Source organism: Aotus nancymaae, unplaced genomic scaffold (assembly GCF_030222135.1).
Source record: "Aotus nancymaae isolate 86718 unplaced genomic scaffold, 86718_ANA_hifiasm-v0.15.2.pri h1tg000016l, whole genome shotgun sequence".
In the NCBI taxonomy this organism is placed as follows: Eukaryota; Metazoa; Chordata; class Mammalia; order Primates; family Aotidae; genus Aotus; species Aotus nancymaae.
The window spans coordinates 76,284,834-76,308,627 of NW_026988428.1; the positions used below are offsets into that span (position 1 = coordinate 76,284,834).

The 23,794-nt window shown below is 42.0% G+C and overlaps 1 protein-coding gene across 1 annotated transcript; it reads left to right on the plus strand.

Annotated features, from left to right (window-relative positions):
* Positions 1–3,606: 3,606 nt before the first annotated feature.
* Positions 3,607–23,456, plus strand: DDX47 (DEAD-box helicase 47). The gene is made up of 12 exons (XM_064377691.1): positions 3,607–3,715; positions 4,381–4,474; positions 10,819–11,007; positions 11,280–11,351; positions 11,559–11,677; positions 12,243–12,314; positions 12,811–12,927; positions 13,475–13,621; positions 14,151–14,288; positions 15,317–15,387; positions 16,637–16,766; positions 19,028–23,456. Exons 1-12 carry the CDS (start codon positions 3,629–3,631, stop codon positions 19,157–19,159), a joined length of 1,368 nt encoding a protein of 455 aa, XP_064233761.1. The 5' UTR covers positions 3,607–3,628; the 3' UTR covers positions 19,160–23,456.
* The last annotated feature ends 338 nt before the right edge of the window (positions 23,457–23,794 follow it).

The following is a 23,794-nucleotide window of genomic DNA, read 5'->3' on the forward strand; positions in this document are numbered from 1 at the left end:
CGTGTCCGGTCTAAGAGGCTTGGCTTCTAGTCTTGTTTCTTGTGATCTTTACTATTTCTTTACTCTTGTGTCTCTTTACTCTCTGGGACTAGAGTTCTCATCTGTCAGATGAGGGGTACAAATACCCCAGCAGGTCTACATAACAGAGAAGAAGAAGAGGAAGAGCCCAAGTTAGCTGGGTAGACTTTCTTTGGGAGAAGATGACTTCCCCTTATCCCAAAGCATATGTATCCACTTTGCAGACCATCTAGGGTGGCCCATTTCCAAGTCGTAGGAGAATGAGAGGGTAGCCATGAGGAGAGCTAAATAGAGAGATGGAATGCCTTAGACGGAGTAGCATAATTGTATGCCTGTGACTGCCCAATAGAACCAATCTCAGGGTGGCCTGGTGTCTTATCCAGTGTGTGTCTTCCCTCCTTTCTTTTAACTTGGAGTGAATGAATATAAAAAGACCAAAGGCCCCAGCCTATTCTGCAGGAGTGTAATCTTTTTTAAATTTTTATTTTATATATATATATATATATATATATGTATTCTTTTTTTTTTTGGAGAGCAAGTCTCACTGTGTGGCCCAGGCTGGAGTGTAGAGGAACAACCTTGGCTCGCTGCAGCCTCCACCTCTCAGGTTCAAGTGATTCTCCTGCCTCAGCCTCCTAAGTAGCTGGGATTACAGGTGCCCACCATCATGCCCAGCTAACTTTTGTATTTTTAGTAGAGATGGGGTTTCACCATGTTGGTCAGGCTGGTCTTTAACTACTGACCTCAAGTGATCTACCCACCTTGGCCTCCCAAAGTGTTGGGATTACAAGCCTGAGCCAATGTGCCCAGCCAGGAGTGTAATCTTAAAGATGGAAAAACCTCACTCCCTAAAAAACAAACAGTGAAGCCCTCCCTGGTCTGCTGGGGTTCCTGATCCCAACACTTTGCTGAGTTTTACTTCAGCCAGGCAGCATTTACAGAGCATCCACTTTTTGCCAGGCCCTGTGCTTAGAGCCAGGGGGGTAAAAAGATCATCCCTTCTCTCTTAGATCAGGGTCCCCAGCCTCCGGGCCACGGGCTGGTACCAGTCTGTGGCCTGTTAGGAACCCAGCTGCACAGCAGGAGGTGAGTAGCAAGCAGGTGAGCAAGCATTGCTACCTGAGCTCCGCATCCTGTCAAATCAGCTGCGGCATTAGATTCTCTTAGGAGCACAAACCCTATTGCAAGGGATCTAGGTTGCGTGTTCCTTATGAGAATCTATTGCCTGGTGATCTGTTACTGTCTCCATCACCCCCAGATGGAACCATCTAGTTGCAGGAAAACAAACTCAGGGCTCCCATTCATTCCACATTATGGCGAGTTGTATAATTATTTCATTATATATTACAATGTTATAATCATGGAAATAAAGTGCACAATAAATGTCATGGACTTGAATCATCCTGAAACCATCCCTGTCCCAACTCGGTGGAAAAATTGTCTTCCATGAAACCAGTCCCTGGTGCCAAAAAGGTTGGGGACCACTGCCTTAGATGGACTTCTTTTCCCACTCTTTCTACAACCCGTCTCCATTGAGAGTTAGAGGAATATTTTCAATGTGTAGACCATGTCTCCTCCCTGCTCTAACCCCCTAATGGCTTCCCTCTGCACCAGTCCAAGGCCCAGAGGCTGGGGACCCCTAATCTAAGAGAGAAAAAGGTCTGGGATTTGCATTTTAACACCCAAATCCCAGACCTTTTACAACGGGGCCCTGCAGGGTCTGACCCGAGCCTACTTTTCTCGCCAAACCCTACCCTTTTTGTTGTCACAGACACCACTGTGATGCCTAAATCAGGGATTTTTTTTTTTTTTTTTTTTTGGTGTGGTGGTGGGAAGGACAGCAGGCACATTGAGTTGAATTCATCATGATTCTCAGGCCAAGCACACTGGCATCACAAGTCCCCTCTCTTGCTTTGTGTATTTATTATTATTATTATTTTGAGATGGAGTCTTGCTCTGTCACCCAGGCTGGAGTACAGTGGTCTGATCTTGGCTCACTGCAACCTCTGCCTCCTGGGTTCAAGCAATTCTCTTGCCTCAGTTCCCTGAGTGGCTGGGATTACAGGGGCATGCCACCACTCCCAGCTAATTTTTAGTAGAGACGGGGTTTCACTATGTTGACCAGGCTGGTCTCAAACTCCTGCCTCAAGTGATCCACCCACCTTGGCCTCCCAAAGTGCTGGGATGGCAGGTGTGAGCCAACTTCTCCAGCCTATTTTCTTTTATACTTAGTTTTTTTTATTCCCAATTCCCAAATTTATTCTAATTCTTCTCCCTCCACAGGCAACCATTCTAAAATATTTCAAGTGAAACTTCTGTTGGATGTGTTTTAGCAGAATGTGATATCTGTGGGCCTATATTTTAATATACTTGATATATTTTATGCTTTTCTCACTCAGCATTAGGTTTTTGAGATCTAATCATATTGTTAAGGTCATGTTTGTAGACACCATGTTCACATTTTAACATGCATTTTCCCAGTGACGGGCACCAGCTTGCCTCCAACTTCCCATCCTCAGGAATAAGGCTGCAATGAGCACCCTGCAGAGTGTGAGTCCCGAGTGACAGGCCATGTGAGGGCACTTGCTGGCCATGGGGCATGCAACATACAGCTCTGAATTTGCTGCTTTCCCGAATAGCCTCAGTAGCTTCATGGTCTTGGTACTTGTAATTCTCTCACTCTGGAATAATTATCTCCTGGGCTCTTACAGCATTTTCTCCTGCTCATCAGTGAGGTCTTAGCTAAAAATCATTGTCTCAGAAAGGCCTTCCCAATCTCACAGTCATCCGCACAACCCACCCTCCCCAGGTTACTCTGTCATTTTCACTTACACAGGGTTTCACCCTGTCGCCCAGGCTGTAGTGCAGTGGCACGATCTCGGCTCACTGCACCCTCAACTTCTGGGCTCAAGTGATCCCACAACCTCAACCTACCAAGTAGCTGGGCACATGCCACCATGCATGCCAGGCTAGTTTTTGTATTTTTTTGTAGAAATGAGGTTTTGCCATGTTGCCCAGGCTGGTCTCGAACTCCTGGCCTCAAGTGATCCGCCTGTCTCAGCCTCCCAAAGTGCTGGGATTACAGGTGTGAGCGCACCCAGCCACTTTCCACAATTTGAAATGATTTGTGATAGCTTATTTATGATCTGTCTTCTTTTTCTCCACGAGGGCAGAGGTCACTGTCCTGTTCACTAGGTATCTAGCATAACCTTAGCATATGGTAGGTTCTCAACATTATTGAATAAATTAATGAAATAATAAAAAAGAAATAGTATTGTGATACCAATCCGTTCCAAATTCTATGGTTAGAAAAGTGAGGAACATAACTGGCGACACACGTAGGGAATACTTTTTAAGAGGGACCTAAAGGTCAACTGGATTTCCTGGTGATCAGCCTCTTCTGCACTCGGTTCTATTCCCCAAGCCTACGCGCTCATATCCACCGCTAATTTTGAGCTGCATTTCCACCGGGCCCCACCCGCCTAGCGGACGAGTGCAAATCCCAGCAAACCCGCAGGGGGCGCCCAGAGCACCCCGACCAGGGAGAACTAAAACTACATTTCCCAGCATCCCGCGCGCCGCATACCCACTTCCGGAGACCTCGGGCAAGATGGCAGCGTCCGCGGAGCACGATTCTCCGACCGAAGCGTCCCAGCCGGCGGTAGAAGAGGAGGAAACTAAAACATTTAAAGACCTGGTGAGAATGGGTGATGCTGGCTTCTTTTATATACTCTGGTGTCAGGCTCAGGCATACCCCAGTTACCTTAGACCCCGCTCTGATAGTGTACAAAAGCATCTCGGGGCCTAGCTTGGGTTTTCCCCCAGAATTTCAGGGGGCCGGGTTCCGGACTTACTCAGAGTTTGGTTGGTGAGAGGGCTGCTGGGCTCTGAGGACCCCTATTTGCCGTGTTCTCCAGTTTAGTGTGGCAACATTTGTATGTGTCCAGGAGGTTGTACATATGGGGAATTGGTCTCTATAGTTGGAGCTTTGGAGTCAGATGAACCAACCAGATTTGAATTTTGACCCAGTCTCTTACTATAGACAAATTGTTACCTCTCTGTGCTTCTCTTTCCACATCTGTAAATTGGGGGTAGTAAAAGTACTTACCTCTCAGAATTGTTGTGACAATTAAGTGAGATGATACATGTAAAGCACTTGGCCTTGGCCTTGGTGAGTACAAAGTATTCGTTAAGTCTTGAGCTACTGTCTCATGTTATAAAGAGTAGGCTCTGAGATGCACAGTAAATACCTTTTAAATCAAGTATAAGGGTTGTACATGATGGTTCTGTCAAAGTCAGTTAAGTAGGAGGGAGGTAGATGTGTGCTGTTCTTGGCTAAGGTCTATTTTTCTGAATTCTAAGGGTGTGACAGATGTATTGTGTGAAGCTTGTGACCAGTTGGGTTGGACAAAACCCACAAAGATCCAGATTGAAGCTATTCCTTTGGCCTTACAAGGTAGGTTGTATGACCTCGTACAGATTTAATATAAAGTTATCTCAATTAGATACTTACCCCTTTTGAAAGCTGTTGCTTGCATACTGCATACTTCAAGTGAAATGAGGATATGGTCACTAAATGTACAAAGTTTGGGTAATGGTATTTGAAAATGGCATTCTACAGTTTTACTGAGCTTACTTTCTGTCTTAATAGCTGAAAGGGTTTGTTCTCTGCCACAGATGCTAACTTTAAGGAAGCCCTGGATTAAAGTATATTAACGAGAATCTTGGTAGACTTTATGCATCAATGGGTGCACACTTAGACAGGGAAGGATGCCTGGAACACATATGTGTGTCTTGAGGAGTTGAGAGTTCTTGCTGTGAGGCATGCTTATCAGATTTGTTAAAGAATGGTTAAAGTGCTGATTGATGGCTAGTGGAACTGAAACCAACAGGATGAACTTTTTTATTTTTGAGACTTTTTTTTTAAGATGGATTTTTTTTGAGACAGAGTTTCACTCTGTAGCCCAGGCTGGAGTGCAGTGGTGCCATCTTGGCTTACTGCAACCTCCGTCTCCTGGGTTCAAGCAACTCTCCCATCTCAGTCTCCCAAGTATGCCTGGCTAATTTTGTATTTTTCGTAGAGATGGGGTTTCAGCATGTTGGCCAGGCTGGTCTGGAACTCCTGACTTCAAGGAATCCGCCTGCCTTGGCCTCCCAAAGTGCTGGGATTACAGGCGTGAGCCACACACCTGGCCGTAATTGGATGGACTTTAACAGGAGTAGAAGTAAAATCCTGCTCTTAGATTCCTAAAGTACCAACTTTACAGGATTAGAGTAGGTGATAAAAGAGGCCCAGAGGTGTTAGTTAACTGAAATCTATTAAGATCTTCAGAGAAAGTGAATGTAATCTTAGCTATTATTATAAGAGGAGTAATGTGGCTAATTATTGTTAGTATTAATATAGCTATTATTGTATTACTATATTAGTGATTAATGTAAGCCATAATTATGATTATTAGTAATTAATGTATCGATTGTTATTTATAATAATTGAAAAATTTAATGATTTGAAGAACTGTCATGTGGAAAAGGGGTTAGGCTTACTCTGCAAAACTTCATTTGCTCCTTCCATTAATAGTTACTATTTGGTGTAAATGTAATGCACTGGAGGTTAACTGTCTTCTCCAAGAGTCTAGATTCTATTAAAGAGATAATTATAAATTTATTACAAGTTGAACGGAGACCTAAGAAAGTTACATTCAGAGTGCACTGAGGGAGAAGAGATTACTTCTAATTGGGATGGATTAGAGAAGATTTATTTCATTTTATTTCTGTCCAGGGAGGTTGGGAGGACATTTGAGCTGAACCTTGAAGACTGAATTTAGAAGAATTTAGACATTCAGATATGAGGGGAGGGGAGGACTTTCTAGGCATAGGGAACAACATGAAAAAAAGCCAGTCTGGAAAACATGGGCATGTATGGAGATTTGCGAGTACGTAACAGAGTGGTGAAAAATTTAGTAAGGTGATTGGGGCCAGATTATGAAGGATTTGAGTGCTGGGTCAAGGAATTTGGTGTTTGTTTTCACAGGCAGTGGAGCATTTTTGGAGATTAAGGATTTAGATTTGTGCTCTTGGAAGATTAATCTCATAGCTGTGAAAGATCGTTAGAGACAAGAGATTGGAGTCTGGGAAACCAATGTCATTGTAATGATTTTAGCAATAAATAATGGGTAGGGTGGTGGTAGAATGAAAAAGAGAAAATGTTAGAAAAAGAATCATGATTATGTAACCAGTAAAGTAGAAGCAAGGAAGGGGTGGAGAAAATGTAAGATTATTGCCCAGTTTCTAGGCTGTATGTTTAGGGCATATTATTGGTGTATCACTGATACCAGAAGGGAACAGGGGGAAGAATTCAGGAAAGCTGAATTCAGTTGGAAGTCATTGATTTTGGATATCAATGAGCTAGAGTTGATAATTGCGGGAAGGGAATGGGGAAATGTTGCTTAGGGCACAGTTTCAGTTAGACAGGATGAATAAGTTCTGAAGATCTATTGAATAGCATGGTGACTACAGTTAATAATAATGTTTTGTATATTCGAAAATTGCTAGGAGAGTAGATCTTAAATGTTCTTACCACAAAGATGACAAGGATATGAGGTGACAGATATGTTAATGAGCTTGATTTAATCGCTTCACAGAGTATACATACATCAAAACTTTGCATTGTATACCATAAGTATATTATAACTTTTTGTCAGTAAAACGAGGGGACGATAAAATAGGAAAAAAATAAACAGTTGGAATTTTGGGATTGGAACTTGATCAAGAGGCCAGAATTAGATATAGACACTGTATCCAAAGAGCGATTATAACCGAGACTAGAAATAGGTTAGATTGGCAAATGAGGCCAGAAGATGACAGAGGAAAATTGGAAGAGTCAATAGAGGGTTTAAAATCATGAGAGTGTAGGTTCATACAAATTAGGGAAGGGAAAGTGTCTCAAGGCGGGGCTAGTAAACATTTCCAACTTGTATAGAGAAGTTTGGAGTATAAGGACCGTATAAAGGCTGGTGGTGGGAAAGAAATATCAGTGGCCCAGTGCTCCTTTAATATAGCAAGAAAAGTTCATGGATTTTAACTTTTCCAGTTTGCCCTACAGCATAGGTGAGAAGAAGGAGTCAAAATAACTGGTAATAATCCTAAAATCATTCTAATTTTTTCAGCCATAAGTTTAAATTTGTTGCAGAAAAGAATAGGGAGAGGTCAGTCGAAGATTCCTAGGAACTGACAGAAATAATCACCATGGAAAATGTCTTTATTCTTATTCTTGGGTTTGTCTCATTCTAATGAGTAGTTTATACATGCTTCATTTGAATCTATAGATTCTGCCTCTAAGCAAATGATTCAAATAATCTAGTGTTTGTTTTTGTTGCTGTTGTTATTCGATTAAAATAACCTGTAAATTTTAATTTGGGACTAATGACATTTTCAGTTTCTGCAAAGTTACTGAGCCCAGATTGTCTGCTGTTCTTAAACCTTGTGACAATCCAGACCAGTAGGTAGGGATGATTGTTTTATTAGTGTGGAAATTGAGACTCAGGGGGTTAAGTCCCTTGGCTAGAGTCACATAACTAATTATTGCCAGAGCTGGAATTTGAACATAGAATCTTATAGCTCGAAAAACCTCTGTTAATGGACCTGCATCAAAGTGTGTTACTATCAAGAGATCAAAAATTGTTTGATGGGCATGGTGGTTCATGCTTGTAATCCCAGCACTTTGGGAGGCTGAAGCGGGAGGATTGCTTGAAGCCAGGAGTTTGAGACCTGCCTGGGCAACATAGTGAGACACGATCTATTTATGTCGGTTTCAGAGATCACTTAGAGTTGTCCTCAAAGAATTTCAGTTTATTAATGGCTGCTGTATAGTGAGCACTTAATTCAGTGCTAGCAATGTGGCAGGTCTGTATGACAAAATTTATTCTGCTCTTACGGAGTTTATGCATTCTGGTCTATTCTCTATAGGTATAAACACTAAAAAGGCTTAGAGACTTCTTCAGAGGGAAAGAAAGGAAATGACATAGAAAAATGTATCAGTTTCACAAACTGAGGGTTGCTCTGAGGGACTCATTAAAAAACTGAAAGCAGTGCAGGCCTCAGCTGTGGGCAGCAAGCGGTGCTTACTGCTTCATGAATCAAGCAACTTTAGCTCTTTTACTTCCCTAAATCTTTCTTATGTACTCCTTTCTTCTGAAATGTTAAGATTTCCCTTGACAAAAAAGGACAAATCCTAGCTCCTCCACCCCCTGTTCCCGACGGTGTATTGTGTTACACAGGCGGGGATGGCAGTATCCCCTAGGAGTTGAGGAATAAAAAGCTTTGGGAATCTTTTGCTTACACTGACCTTTATTTCTCAGATAGGTGGTTGCTGTTTCAATTCATTGTTACCTGCCCTGCCACTGGAGACATTAAAATAAGTAGATGAGTGAGACATTTTATTCCTGGATTGTCATTTGTGTCTACAATCTTTAAAAAATCAGTCCATTGTCTGGTTTGACTTGGATTTCACATCTCTGCATATGCTTTTGAATGGAAAACACTGATGTTAATGAAAAGAAGCCTAAAGAATAGAATTCACTAGGATACACTGTGTATTAGTCCATTTTCATGCTGCTGGTAAAGACATACCTGAGACTGGGAAGAAAATGAGGTTTAATTGAACTAACAGTTCCATTTGTGGCTGGGGAGGCCTCAGAATCATGGCAGGAGACAAAGGCACTTCTTACATGGTGGTGGTAAGAGAAAATGAGAGAGATGCAAAAGCAGAAACCACTGACAAAACCCATCAGATCTCTTAAGACGTTTTCACTACCACTAGAACAGTGTAGGGGAAACTGCCTCCGTGATTCAAATTATCTCCCACTGGTTGCCTCCCACAACATGTGGAAATTATGGGAGTACAGTTCAAGGTGAGATTTGGGTGGGGACACAGAGCCAAGCCATATCACACTGTCATCTGATCTGGCATGGCAGATCCTGGTTTGACTGATTAATGTTTAAGAGATGGATTTTACAAGTCTGTTCTACTGGTCAGTGTCATTGAATACTACTGATCACTCTTCTTGCTTGAAGCTGTCTTCCTCCTTAATTTCAAGACAGCATTTTCCTCTTCTGTCTTTCTAGCTATTCTTTCTCAGTCTCTTCTGATTCCTTTCCCTTACAATTTTGATTCTGTCTTTATATTTTTTTCTTACTCTGAAACATTATGTAACATTTCTTATTCAGCCCTCAGCCTTAAAGCCTGTCTTAAAGTGAGTCTGTATTCATCAGAATCATCTGTGGAGCTTTTGTTGTTGTTGTTGTTGTTGTTAAATAAAGATTTCTAGGCCTCAGCCAAGACCTACTGAATCAGAATTTCCAGGAGTGGGACTGGGCATACACACACACACACACACACACACACACACACACACACACACGCGCGCGCGTAAGCCTCATAGATGATTCTGAAGCATCTGCCCCCGAGGGAGTACCAGTGGTAGGATACTCATGGCTCCCATGTCTGTTCTAACCCCCACTTTTTTCCTGAGCTCCAAACAAGTATGTCCAACTGGTTTTTAGACATATCTCTTTGAGTTTATTGCAGGAACCTTAAGTTTCAAGTTCCCTATGTGGAAACCAAAGTCCTTATTTTCCTCACCAGGACTAATTTTTGGCTTTTGAGTGTCCCGCACTAAAAATGTGTGCGTCACTCACATTTCCTTTTGTTAGTTTCTGAAGCTCACTGGTTCCTGTGCTCATGCCTGGCCTCAGTTCAGGCCACCATCATATCTCTCCTGAATTACATCCAGTGTCTCAGTTGAGCCTTGGTTTTCCTTTGGTCATTGAAGTCATTTCAAATTGTAAGTCATGTTTAGGTTATGTCAGGGAAAAGGGATTTATTTATTATAGGATTATTTTCTAGGTAAAGAAGACTTCTCAGCAGTAACACAGTCATAGAACAGGAGCAGCGACTGCGGGGGCCATGATTTAATAGGGAGCATTCTCACTGGATGCTGTTGTAGCGCATAGCTACCTCACGGGCTGCAGCCAGCCTGGAGATAGTACTTTTGACTCAGGAGTTAATTTCCAAGTCTTGTAAATTGTGGCTTGAGTGGTGATAAAACACATTGGTGACCTGTTCTTAAAGAATTCCTTAGAGCATTCTTCCCGCAGAAGCAGCAGTAAATGGCATGCACTGTTAAGTTCCTTGGCTCCTCCTTGTGCCATCAGGCCTAGAGTTTATCATCCTAAAGAGTAATATTGATCATGATATTCCCTGTTTAAAATCCTTCAATTCTGTCTTATAGGAAAGCATCAAAACTCTAGCCTCATTCTTCTTTCTCCCTTAACACTTCTGTTTTCCAGCCACATTGCACTTCTCAGCCTAGCTATGCACTTCTTAGCCTAACTATGCGTGCTATGTTCTGTAAAGCCTTAATTCTCTTCCCTCTTACAGGAATATCCTTTCTTCCTTTCTTTGCTTACTTCCAGGTTTAACTCACTCATCACCTCTGTTAGCCTTTTCTAACTCTTCTGGGCAGTAGTTACTCTTTTCCTTGTGTTCTCACTGTAGTTTGTAGGGGCTTATATTAAAACTCTTACCACATTATAGTGCATTTGTATGTTTGTCTCACCACTGGGTTTTGAGCTTATCCAAGAGAGAGACCTTGTCTTTTCTGTTTTCAGCCTTTCTCTCTCCCCAGTTCATCAGATATTTATTCAGAGTCTATTTTGTGCCCAGCATCGTGTCACTGTAGAAAACATGGAAATAGTGCAGAGAGAATTTCTTGGCTGTTGAATGTTTTCTTTTTCTTCTAGGTCGTGATATCATTGGGCTGGCAGAAACCGGCTCTGGAAAAACAGGTGCCTTTGCTTTGCCCATTCTAAATGCACTGCTGGAGACCCCGCAGCGTTTGTTTGCCCTAGTTCTCACCCCGACTCGGGAGCTGGCCTTTCAGATCTCAGAGCAGTTTGAAGCCCTGGGGTCCTCTATTGGAGTGCAGAGTGGTAAGTGTTTGAGAGGGAAGGGATCCTGGGTTGTAGTTTTTAGGGGCTTATATTACAAGTGAATAATGAGTGTGAAAGGAAAATGGAGTAAAGTGTTACAAGCATCATTTATTGACCTAAAGAGCTAATGTTGTATGTTAGCTTTGGGAAGAGTATTAATTGTAAGGGAAGAGCAAAATTTAAGTAGAAATCTGGCATTGGCTTTAAAAGATATTCAGTGGACTGTGGAAAAAATTAAGCATCTCGTCTCTATGTTCTTTTTCTCTCTGTAGCTGTAATTGTAGGTGGAATTGATTCAATGTCTCAATCTTTGGCCCTTGCAAAAAAACCACATATAATAATAGGTGAGTAACTGACAGAGGTAAAAGACATTGGCAGTGATGAATTAGAGAAAATCTGTTAGTGTTGGATAGAAAGATTTTGTAACCCTATTAAATTTTTTAATTTCTTAAGTTAAATTTTGTTGAGAGCTGTAGGGTGGGGCAGATAACTTTATTTATTTTTTGACCTGTTCTAAAACATCACTGTTTCTCCTCAACCTATCTTGGTAGCAACTCCTGGTCGACTGATTGACCACTTGGAAAACACGAAAGGTTTCAACTTGAGAGCTCTGAAATACTTGGTCATGGACGAAGCTGACCGAATACTGAATATGGATTTTGAGACAGAGGTGAGCTCTCAATTTCTTTCCTCCTCTTAGAGCATCTCAGGGTTCCTGTTTCAAAATTTGGTTCAATGCCCACTTGTTTTATGTAGAACGTTGCATCAGTATCAGTTTTATTCTTGATAATCTTCAAGTTGCATTTACTGAGCACCCTCTTATCTTTAGAATATAGTCTGGCTCTGACTCCAGAAATGGGAAATATCAAAACCAGATTTTCTTTTCAATTTCATTTAATTTAGACCTTGACATACACCCTGAAATATCTTCATTTTTTTTGATGACCCTCTACTCCCAGCTTACTTAGTTGATTAATATTGACTTTTCTGTTAGATTAGGTCCAGTCTACTAATTTATACTATTCTTTTCTCAGAAAGGTATTTTTTATAGTGTCTGATAGGGTATCAGATAGTAAATATTCAGTAAACCTTAGCTGAATTGAATTGAATTTTCGAGTCAAATCCTCACAGTGATACATTTGGTTTGTTAGTGTCTACCTCCTTCACTACCTGGAGGATTTTCTGGTCTTCCAGTCTGAATGTTACATTGGCATCTTTTCCCCTTTGCGCCTTAGGTTGACAAGATCCTTAAAGTGATTCCTCGAGATCGGAAAACATTCCTCTTCTCTGCCACCATGACCAAGAAGGTGAAATATGCTAGGACTTTTGTTTCTTCTTTAGGAGAATTGATACATAAAGTAAACAGTAACAACAATAATAACAATAAGTAAAAATAAATTGCTTTAGTCTGTTTTCACACTGCTATAAAGAACTATCTGAGACTAGGTAATTTATACAGAAAAGAGATTTAATCGACTCACAGTTCCACATGGCTGGGGAGACCTCAGGAAACTTACACTTATGGCAGAAGGCAAAGGGGAAGCAAGGCACGTCTTACATGGCAGCAGGAGGTGGGGGCAGTGCCACACTTTAAAACCGTCAGAAATTGTGAGAACTCACTGTCGTGAGAACAGCATGGGGAAAATCCGCCTCCACGATCCAATCACCTTCCACCAGGTCCCTCCCGTGACACGTGGGGATTGCAATTCGACCTGAGATTTGGGTGGGGACACAGAGCCAACCCATATCTTAAATAAAGAGTGTTTAGGCATCAGTGCGCTGTTCTGGATGTTCTTCCTTCAGGTGCAAAAACTTCAGCGAGCGGCTCTGAAGAATCCTGTGAAATGTGCCGTTTCCTCTAAATACCAGACAGTTGAAAAATTACAGCAATATTATATTTTTATTCCCTCTAAATTCAAGGTAAAGTGTTTACTTTGATCATTCCTGCCTCTCCCTCTTCTTTTCACCAAAGCATCTGAAAACGTGTCAACTCTTGATTAGCTAAGAGCTGCAATGCAGATTGGCATCCCGTCTGTTTGCTTTAGAGTGCATTTAATGCTTATATTATCACTGATAAGCCAGACATTCCAGGAATTCACAACACATTAAACCACAATATTGAAGTCGTGATGTAATCATATGATTCCTTCCCGTCCCCATCCTTGAGGTAATTTTTTCTCTGTCTGCTTGTTATGTAGCTTTTATTTAGGGTGAAGCCCCTGGTTTTGTGCTTTGATATAATGACTTCTGTTTGCTCAGTATAGATCTCCTGCTTGCCTTTAGGCTGTGTGGGGAATACATGGTTCACAGAGATGGTAATGCTGGTTAAGGATTGTAAAGCTGGCAGCTGGGGGTGTGGATAATTGAGAAACAACTATAGGCTTAGTCTTTTACCTATGTGTATGGCAGGTCTCTAATCCTTTCTCCCAGGTTCAATTACATTTATTGTTTTGGGTTTGTAACTTAGGATACCTACCTGGTTTATATTCTAAATGAATTGGCTGGAAACTCCTTTATGATATTCTGCAGCACCTGTAACAACACCCAGAGAACAGCTTTGCTACTGCGAAATCTTGGATTCACTGCCATCCCCCTCCATGGACAGATGAGTCAGGTAAGGATTCTTCGTCATCATCAGCCATGCACTGGTGGCGTGAGTGAGACAAACCTCCTAACAGTAGATTTGTACAATAAGGACATAGGGCATCAATGCCTGTTTCCATAATTGTTGTAATTACGGGCTTCGAAGTGTTGCCCTAGATCCTCGCTTTCTTCTTTCAGGGTAGCAGGAGGCTTCCATTAGAATATTTCATATGTAGCTGTCTGGTTTGCAAGCTGTCGAGTTGATTTTTTCAGCCCTAGTGATAATAATGACTCTGGTCTCTAAAAACATTAATACATTATTTCCCAGTTACCTTTCTTTCATTTCAAACTACCCTTTTTTTGTATCGTATTTTTTGTTGAGTCTTACTTAGTTTTGTTGCTTCCGTATTTCTGTTTTGTCCCTTGAAGCCCCATTCAAAACTTAGGGGGAAAAAAAACTGAAAAAATGTATGTTTCTTTGTTCTTGTGTTTGTCTGTTCTGTGTTTTGTATTCCAAAACATACGTTAAGTTGTCCAACATTTCTTTTTCATTACCTCAGAGTAAGCGCCTAGGATCCCTTAATAAGTTTAAGGCCAAGGCCCGTTCCATTCTTCTAGCAACTGACGTTGCCAGCCGAGGTTTGGACATACCTCATGTAGATGTAGTTGTCAACTTTGACATTCCTACCCATTCCAAGGTGAGTCCTGTTGCTAACTTGCCTTTCTAGTCCTAAAGTGTATTTCTTAATGGAATGTCTTCTGTCTTTCCTTAGTTACAACAGTTTTTTGTTCTTGATTAAGTATCAAAAAACAAGAACGCCCTTGATTTGTTCATTCTCATCACCTTGCACAGGCCTGTGTATGTAACATTAGTACATATGAAGGAGGTAGCCAAGGAGAGTTATTAGATCCTCATAGTCAAAAGAGGCAGGTGCACCACATACCGATCTAGGTCACTGTTGTTTCTTGAGAATGACAGCCTGTAGTTCTTAGTGTATCACAAAGTTTCTTAGCCTTGGCACTGCGAACATTTTAAACTATTGGATTCTTTGCTGCGGGGGTTGTTCTTTGAGTTGAAGGATTCCGAGCAGCATTCCTGGCCTCTGCCCACTAAATGGCAGCATCACACACTCTTCCACTTGTTTTAATCAGAAATATTTCCAGACATTACCAGTGTCCCTTGAGGATGACAGAATCACCCCTGGATGAGAACTGGTGTGTCTCTTGTCTTTGTATTTTACTTCTGTAGACAAGGTGCTATCTCATTTGATTTTCATAACAACTCTAATTTGGGCATATATTTTTATTCCTGTTCAATAGATGGAAACAAAGGTTCAGAGAGGTTATGTGATTTGCAGGTAATTGTGTAACTGGCAGGTGGTAGACCAGAGCTGTAACCCAGGTCTGCCTTGAGATCCAGTGCTGTCTTTTAAAATTACCATGTAGCCTGTGACCATGTAGATATGCTTTGTAGATTTATCTTTCTATAAAAGAAGGGAAAGCATTGGATCAATTTTGTGCTGCAAAGAGAATAAAAAAGATGAAGTAGATTTGCCTCAACAAATTGCCCAGGCCATTTATCCATTTATTTTCTCCATGTTACAACATGAATCTATTTTCTTTCAAAGGTTTTGCAGCAAGACTTTGCATAGGTAGTTGTTTTTTTTTTTTGTTTTTTTTACTTATAATCCATATAACTTGAATTTATTTACCCTTTTTGTTTTAGGATTACATCCATCGAGTAGGTCGAACAGCTAGAGCTGGGCGCTCTGGAAAGGCTATTACTTTTGTCACACAGTAAGTAAATCAGCTTTAGGGGCAGAGCAATGTAGAGAAAAGAGCAGAACTTTTGAGCCACTGGCTGGGAACCTAACGCCATTGTTTACTACACTAATCACTTTCATACTGAAAACCAGGAAGAAGGAGTTGAAAGATGGGAATAATAATACCTATCTAGCAGGGTTTTGGTGAAAATTGGAGATAATATATGTAAAAGATCTAGTATAGTATTTTGCATGTAGAATGGTACCTAGAGCTGGAGAGCAATTGCCTTTCTGTCAACTCAGAAAGTATTAGAATAACTTTCTGATTTTTTTTTTAAGGAACAAATTTTTATGCACCCAAGGCTGTTCTGTGAATAAATACCTTGAGTGATTTTCTTTCCTTCTCTCCCCTTCCTCTCCCCTTCCCCTCCCCTCCCCTCTCCCCCTCCCCTCCCCTCCCCTCCCCTCCACTCCACTCTTCTTTCTCTTGCTTGCTTTTTTAAATAGGGTCTTGCTCTGTTGCCTAGGCTGGAGTGCCATGGTGCAATCTTGGCTAAGTGCACCCTCCGTCTCCTGATCTCAAGCAATCCTCCTGCCTCACCTCAGCCTCCCAAGTAGCTGGGAACACAAATACATGCCAGCACACCTGGCCCTCTTTTTGTATTTTTAGTAGAGACAGGGTTTTGTCATGTTGGCCAGGCTAGTCTCAAACTCTTGAACTCAAGTGATCCGCCTGCCTCAGCCTCCCATAGTGCTGGGATTACAGGCGTGAGTCACCTGCCTGGCTGATTTTCATGTCTTTTTTTTTTTTTTTTAAGCGGCAAGGTTTCACTCTTGCCCAGGCTGGAGTGTAGTGGCTTGATCATAGCTCACTGCAGCTTCAAACTCCTAAGCTCAAGTGGTCCTTCTGCCTCAGCCTCCTGAGTGGCTGGGACTATAGGCACATGCCACCACGATTGGCTGATTTCTAATTTTTTATAGAGATGGTATCTCACTGTTGTCCAGGCTGGTCTGGAACTCCTGGACTCAAGTGATCCTCCTGCTTTGCCCTTCCAAAGCATTGGGATTACAGATGCAAGCCACCACGCCTAGCCTCCCTTGAGTGATTTTTGAATTGGCTACGCACAGAGATTGCACTTAACCAATATTTAGAAAAGAAATAACATGTTTAATATTGTTTAAACCTATGGCTCATATTGTGTTGTATCATATAAAAATAAACGGTGAATGGACAGACATTTACATTACCAGGCAACCAAAGCTGTGCAGTTTTCCTTCCTCAGGTATGATGTGGAGCTCTTCCAGCGCATAGAACACTTAATTGGGAAGAAACTACCAGTCTTTCCGACACAGGATGATGAGGTTATGATGCTGACAGAACGTGTGGCTGAAGCCCAAAGATTTGCCCGAATGGTATGCAAGTTTCTTTTCTCACCAGTGTCTGTGCAAACAGTGTTAACTGTGTGCCACTTATTATATTAACCCTCGTAAGAGACTGCAGAAGCTGGGTATTATTTTATTCCAAATGTAAGATGAGCAAACTAAGGTGTACAGATGGTAGGTAATTTGCATTAGACTGTACAACCAAATGGTTGAATCAGGGTTTGACCTCAGTCTAACCAGAGTGACCCCATTCACAGCCACTGTTCATGTGTCACATGTGGTGAGATCATTCATTGGACTTGAAGTCAGAAGATCCAGCTGTGTGAACTGTGTGAGCTTGGGAAATTTGCCTAATTTCTCAGCATCAGAGTCAGTTTCTCACCTGTAAATTGGGAATAACACTTGCCTTGAATACCTTTTGGGGTTTTATGAGCACCAGATAAGCCAATGTAAACTATATAGTTACTAGTAAGGGCTGATCATACCTAATCCAAAAATTTGAAATCCAAAACCAAGATCCCAAACTTTTTTTTTTTTTGAGATGGAGTTTTGCTCTTGTTGCTCAGGCTGGAGTGTAATGGTGCAGTTTCTGCTCACTGCAACCTCCGCCTCCTGGGTTCAAGCAATTCTTCTGCCTCAGCCTCCCAAGTAGCTGGGATTACAGGCATGTACCACCATGCCTGGCTAATTTTGTATTTTTAGTAGAGATGGGGTTTCTCCATGTTGGTCAGGCTGGTCTTGAACTCCCGACTTCAGGTGATCCACCTGCCTTGGCCTCCCAAAGCGCTGGGATTACAGGCATGAGCCACTGTGTCCAGCGACCCAAAACTTTTTGAGTGCCAAAAGGATTGCCACATGTTGAAAATTCCATGCCTGACCTCATGTGACAGGTTACCATCGAGACACAGTCAAAACTTTTTCAATGCACGAAATTATTAAAAATGTTGTATATATTAGCTCGGCATGGTGGCGCACACCTGTAATCCCAGCTGCTCGGAAGCCTGAGACAGGAAATTGCTGAACCTGGGAGGTGGAGGTTGCAGTGAGCCGACATTGTGCCACTGCACTCCAGCCTGGCGCATGATGACAGAGCAAGACTCTGTCTCAAGAAAAAAAAAAATATATATATATATATAGAGAGAGAGAGAGAGAGAGAGAGTATAAAATTACCTTCAGACAATGTGTATAAGGTACATATGAAACAAATGAATTTTGTATTTAGAATTGAGTTCCATCCCCAGGGTACCTCATTTATGTATCTGCAGATATTCTAGAATGAGAAAAAATCTGAAATCTGAAAAACTACTCGTCCCAAGCATTTCAGATAAGGGATACTCACACTGTACAGTAGTAACAGTAGCAGTGGTGATGAGAAGATTTTAGAGGAAAACCCTTGGAAATGCTGCCTGTTTTCTGGAGTTGTAGTCTGAGGGACGGAGAAACTTTGCCCATGGGTTGCTTTTGGAGTAGCTGAGTTACAGATTTGATTTTTATTCCACCCACATAGGATTTTTTGGTTTGGTATTTTTGTTTATAAAAGTATTACATGTGCATTGGGGAAAAAAATCAAAAAAATACAGAAAGAATTGAAGTAGTAAGTGAAAAGGTAAACCATTCCCCACAGAAAACCATTGATAACATTTGGCTCCTTTTCTTTCTTTAGCCACAATTAGACTTTATCTAATTATACAGGATTAACATTTTTCTGTTTCACCAAATATAGATCCATGTGATCGTTTCTTAATGGCTACAAAGAATTCCATCATGTGTATGAAACACTTACATTCATGGATGCTTATGCTTTTCTCCAGTTTTTTTTTCTGCTTTGGTACAGTGTTGAACATCCTGCTTTATACAGCTTTGCATACTTACTCCCTTAGAATAAATCCCTAGAAGTAGAATTGGTGGGCCAAGGGATATACACAGTTAAAATCTGAATTCATACAGAATGCCAAATTGCTCCCCCTACCAGACCAAGAAAAGCTATAGCATATTGCACTATAAGTGACAATATATGTGAATTTTCTTCACCTTGGCCAATACTGGGGATTACCCTTCTCTTAAGTCTTTGCCAATCCACCATGTGAAAATAAAACCTTATTATTTGAATGTTCACATTTTGATTACTAATAAGGTTAACATCTTTATATATTTGGAGTTGAGTCTCATTCCTTTACTAATGTCAGGCATCGGGGAGTTACTTGATACTTCAGCTTAAGGGGAGGGGATGAGCATGTGTTCCCTTCAGGGCCAGTAATTCATTTTCAATCCCATCCTCTTTTTTCTTGTAGGAGTTAAGGGAGCATGGAGAAAAGAAGAAACGCTCGCGAGAGGATGCCGGAGATAACGATGATACAGAGGGTGCTATTGGTGTCAGGAACAAGGTGGCTGGAGGAAAAATGAAGAAGCGGAAGGGCCGTTAATCACTTCTATGAAGGCTCATGTTCTGCTGTTCCGTAAAAGAGAGTTGAAGAAGAGAATGAAACCTGCTCCAACAGAGATCTTGAGACTGAAATCTGTCAGAATTGTGTCCAGAATGTCCTCAACTAACTCAGTACTCTTCCCCATTCTGGGTTGGAGTACCATTACTGCAGAATAATTCTTACAGCGCTGATGTCAAGACCCTTACTGTTCTTCAACTTTGATTCCTTGCTCATGACACGAGTAGGTTGTGCTCTTCTGTCACGTCACACAGACCTTTTGTCTTTTTTAGCTGCAAGTCCAGGATGAGGTTGATGATGCCCATGACTTGTAATTGGAAAGAAGCTTGGACATCTGTAAATGATATTTAAGCCATCTTGGCTTACGCTTTATTCAAACTAACGTGAAACAATAAATTTAGATATTATTTTTAAAAGATTCAAACTCCTTGAAGGCATTGGTATTGAAGGGCCTTACAGATTTAAGTAATATCTTGTTAGTAGGTGAGAAGTGTTGATTACATGGCGAATTCATTGGTTGTCCTAATGGCTTTGAAAGGGAAGTCCTACTTAAAAGGAGGTTGTGATTTTCTTGCAGATGGAGCAGTCTATCAGTAAGACAGCAGAGGTCTTTAAAATCCCTAAATAGATTTATTTCCTTTGTTCCCTCAGTTAAGCAGGTACTTAGGAAGACTGGTTTCTTATGTAGACTTTTTTTTTTTTTTTAGATAGATTCTCGCTCTGTCTCCAGGCTGGAGTGCAGTGGCATGACCTCAGCTCACTGCAACCTCTGCGTCCCGGAATCAAGTGATTTTCCTGCCTCAGCTTCCCGAGTAGCTGGGACTACTGGCATGCACCACCACACCCAGCTAATTTTTGTATTTTTAGTAGAGACGGGGTTTCACCATATTGGTCAGGATGGTCTTGATCTCTTGACCTTGTGATCCACCTGCATTGGCCTCTCAGAGTGCTGGGATTACAGGATGAGCCACTGTGCCCAGTGACATTTTTTTTTTTTTGAGACAATATTGCTGTCACCCAGGCTGGAGTGCAGTGATGTGACCTCAGCTTAGTGCAGTGTGACTAGGCTGGAGTGCAGTGGTATGACCTGCAGCCTTGACCTCCCAGGCTTGTGATCCTCCTGCCTCAGCCTCCTGAGTAGCTGGGACTAGAGGCACACGCCATCACTCCTGTTTAATTTTGATATCTTTTGTAGAGATGGGGTCTTGGCATGTTACCCAGACTGGCCTTGAACTCCTGAGCTTAAGTGATCCATCCACCTTGGCCTTCTAAAGTGTTGGGATTACAGGTATGAGCCACTGCACCCAACTTCTTTTTTTTTTTTTTTTTTTTAAGATGGAGTCTCTGTTGCCAGGCTGGATTGCAGTGGTGTGGTCTCGGCTCACTGCAACCTCTGGCTCCCTGGTTCAAGCAATTCTCCTGCCTTAGCCTCCCAAGTAGCTGGGATTACAGGCAGGCGCTACCACGTCCAGCTGATTTTTGTATTTTTAGTAGAGATGGGGTTTCACCTTGTTGACCAGGATGGTCTCGATCTCCTGACCTCGTGATCTGCTTGATCTCCGGACCTCGTGATCCGCCCACCTTGACCTCCCAAAGTGTTGGGATTACAGGCGTGAGCCACTGTGCCTGGCCACCCAGCCTCTTATGTAGACTCTTATCCACAGGTGACAAGAGTAAAATCAATATGCATCAGAAACATAATTCTAAGACCTGATTTCATCCTCTTGTCATTGGTGCCCACTGGCCACTCATCTTTTTTTGTCCCCATCTATTAGGTGATGCAGGAGATGTAGAGCTGGGGCCTCAGCTCCAGGGGAGGAGGTAGACATCGGGACTCTAGGGGCTGGATGACGGGGGAGGGTTGCTGGAATTCAGAAGCAACTTTGAAATTCCCAATCATGAACAGTCTTATGTTCTGAGGATGTTTACACATAGAAGATGCCTAATACTTTTTGTCATCTATAACAATTTGATTAGAAGAGTGTGTCTGGAGTGGCAGAACCGAGGTAAAGACAGTCTAAAGAATCACTTGGATGGATTAAGATTGGAATGAAGTTTGACAGAAAAGAAACTTTCCATATCCATCTAAGTCAAAATATCTAATGAAGAGTAAAGAGTACAGGGCAATAAAATGCTCTGTGGTAGTCTGGGGTGGACTGTTCATTGCAGGAAGATCTTTGCAAATACCGTCACGGAGTGTTTATACCACAGATGGATTCAGGACACCTGTGGGCAAGGCATTTGCGATGAACTGAAGTACAGTGCATGACATATTTGTTGTTTTGTTTGCTCTGAATTTCATTGCTGCCTATTATGGTGCCTTTGTTTAAAGGATAATTTAGAGGAGTCAGGAGACGATAAGGAAAAGGAAAGGAGAAAAAGGTACCAGAAGAGGGCGGCGAATGGTTGAGCGGGCCGTCCTTGTTCCTATTTGTTACGAGTTGTGCCTCCCACTTGGGGCTAATTCTCCATTAACATTGTGTTTTCCCGATGGGACTCTCCAGGGTGGCTTAGGATAGCAGTTTACTTTGAGTCAGCCCATGGGTGCCTTTTCAGCTCCGAAACGGCACCCATGGACTTCAGAAGCGAGTTGAAATGGAATTGGTGTACCAGTAGGTGGTAAGAAGGAGAGATTGGAGTCATCCTCAAGGAGGTCTGAACTTTCCACATAGGCAGTGGTCTCTGGCCTGGGGTTTGTGGACCCCTGAGGAATATGCATATTTTTGGGGAGACTAAAAAGGTTAAAAACTACTGCTCTAAAGCTTAACTGCTGTCTCTAATGTATGTATGTAATTATGCTTTGCTAGGATGGGAAGAAAGGACACTAATGAAAGAACTGTGGACACTGTGTCTTCAGGTATGTTAACAGATCCAGAGCATAGAACCCTAAGCAGAAAATGCACAGATGCCATTGCAAAGGGCAGGAGGCACAGAAACGAATGTGATCCACCAGTAAATAAAAGCAAGGTGTGTAGGTGTGCTCTATTAGCCATTCCTGGGCTGCCCTGCCCTGTCTTCTAAGGTGAGATAGTGAGGTCGTGCTGCTGAAACCCTAATGGAAGTGTGTTTTAATGTCCTAGGACTGCTGAAACAAAGTACCAGGAACTGGGTGACTCAAAACAACAAATGCATTCTCTCACAGTCCTGGATTTTAAGATGTCCAAAATTAAGGTGTGGCCAGGGCCATTTCCATCTGACACCTTTAGAGAAGAGTCCTTCCTGGCTTCTTACCCAGCTTGCCCCTTGCTTGCCTGCAGTTCCTGGTGTTTCTTGGCTGTAGCAACATGACTCCGATCCCTGTCTCCATCCGCACATGGCCTTCTGCCCCATGTATCTTTGTGTCTTCACAAGGCCTTATAAGGATACTAGTTATTGGATTTAGGGTTCACCCTAATCCAGCATGACCTCATCTTAATTAATTACATCTGCAAGGATTCTATTTCCAAATAAGGTCACCCGAAGTTCTGGGTTGATATGGTTTGGCTGTTTCCCCACCCAAATCTCATCTTAAATTGTCGCTCCCAGAATTCCCATGTGTTATGGGAGGGACTCGGTGGAAGATAATTGAATCATGGGGGTGGTTTTCCCCCATACTGTGCTAATGGTAGTGAATTAGTCTCACGAGATCTGATGGTTTCATAAGGGGTTCCCCTTTTTGCTTGGCTCTCATTCTGTCTTCCCTGCCGCCGCGTAAGACGTGCCTTTCACCTTACGCCATGACCGTGAGGCCTCCCCAGCCATGTGGAACTGTGAGTCCATTAAACCTCTTTTTCTTTGTAAGTTACCCTGTCTCGGGTATATCTTTATCAGCAGCGTGAAAACAGACTAATACATGGGTAGACATGACTTTTTGTGGGACACTATTCAGCCCAGTACAGGGCATCCTTGTGGACTCTGCTACATGCTGTGGGGTTTAAGCTTGCAATTATGGAATAGAAATTGTGGGAGAACTAGTTAAAAAGTGTGGAGAAGACAGGAGATGGGTCTTCAGAAGTGTTTGGATAGGTATTACTAGAAGTATAGAAGAATGTTAAAGTGTCATTTTCTTAAATGAAATCTAAATTGCCTTTGCAGTCAAGATACCAAAGGCTCTAGATTTAGCAGTGGGGAACGAGGTCCCTGACCCCTCTGCTATTCCTTTCTTGGTACAGCTCCTTAGTTCTACATTCCTGATTTAAGAAACGGTGAGTTTCAAAACAATCTTCCCCACCCCAATTGTGAATGCAAACACTTTTATGACTTAATAAAAAGAGTATCGTGGAATAGTCATGTGATGTCAGTCCAGAGAAAGTGTCTCCTTATTTCTCATCTAAATCATAAAACTGATTGATATAGTATTCATTATATGCAGTTGCAATAACAATGGCTTCATGGTGCTAGCTAGCCTAGGTTTTTTTCTTTTTTCGGAGTTTCGCTCTCGTTGCCCAGGTTGGAGTGCAATGGTGCGATCTTAGTTCACTGCAACCTCCGCCTCCCAGGTTCAAGCAATTCTCCTACCTCAGCCTCCTGAGTAGCTGGGATTATAGGCATGTGCCACCACGCCCAGCTAATTTTTTGTATTTTTAGTAGAGATGGGATTTCTCCATGTTGGTCAGGCTAGTCTCGAACTCCTGACCT

Excerpts from the sequence above, each read along its gene's own strand:
- DDX47 (XM_064377691.1), top strand. The coding sequence starts at position 3,629 with ATGGCAGCGTCCGCGGAGCACGATTCTCCGACCGAAGCGTCCCAGCCG. Across the intron at positions 3,716-4,380 it reads CTAAAACATTTAAAGACCTG|GGTGTGACAGATGTATTGTG; the intron begins GTGAGAATGGGT and ends CTGAATTCTAAG. Across the intron at positions 16,767-19,027 it reads CCCAAAGATTTGCCCGAATG|GAGTTAAGGGAGCATGGAGA; the intron begins GTATGCAAGTTT and ends TTTTTCTTGTAG.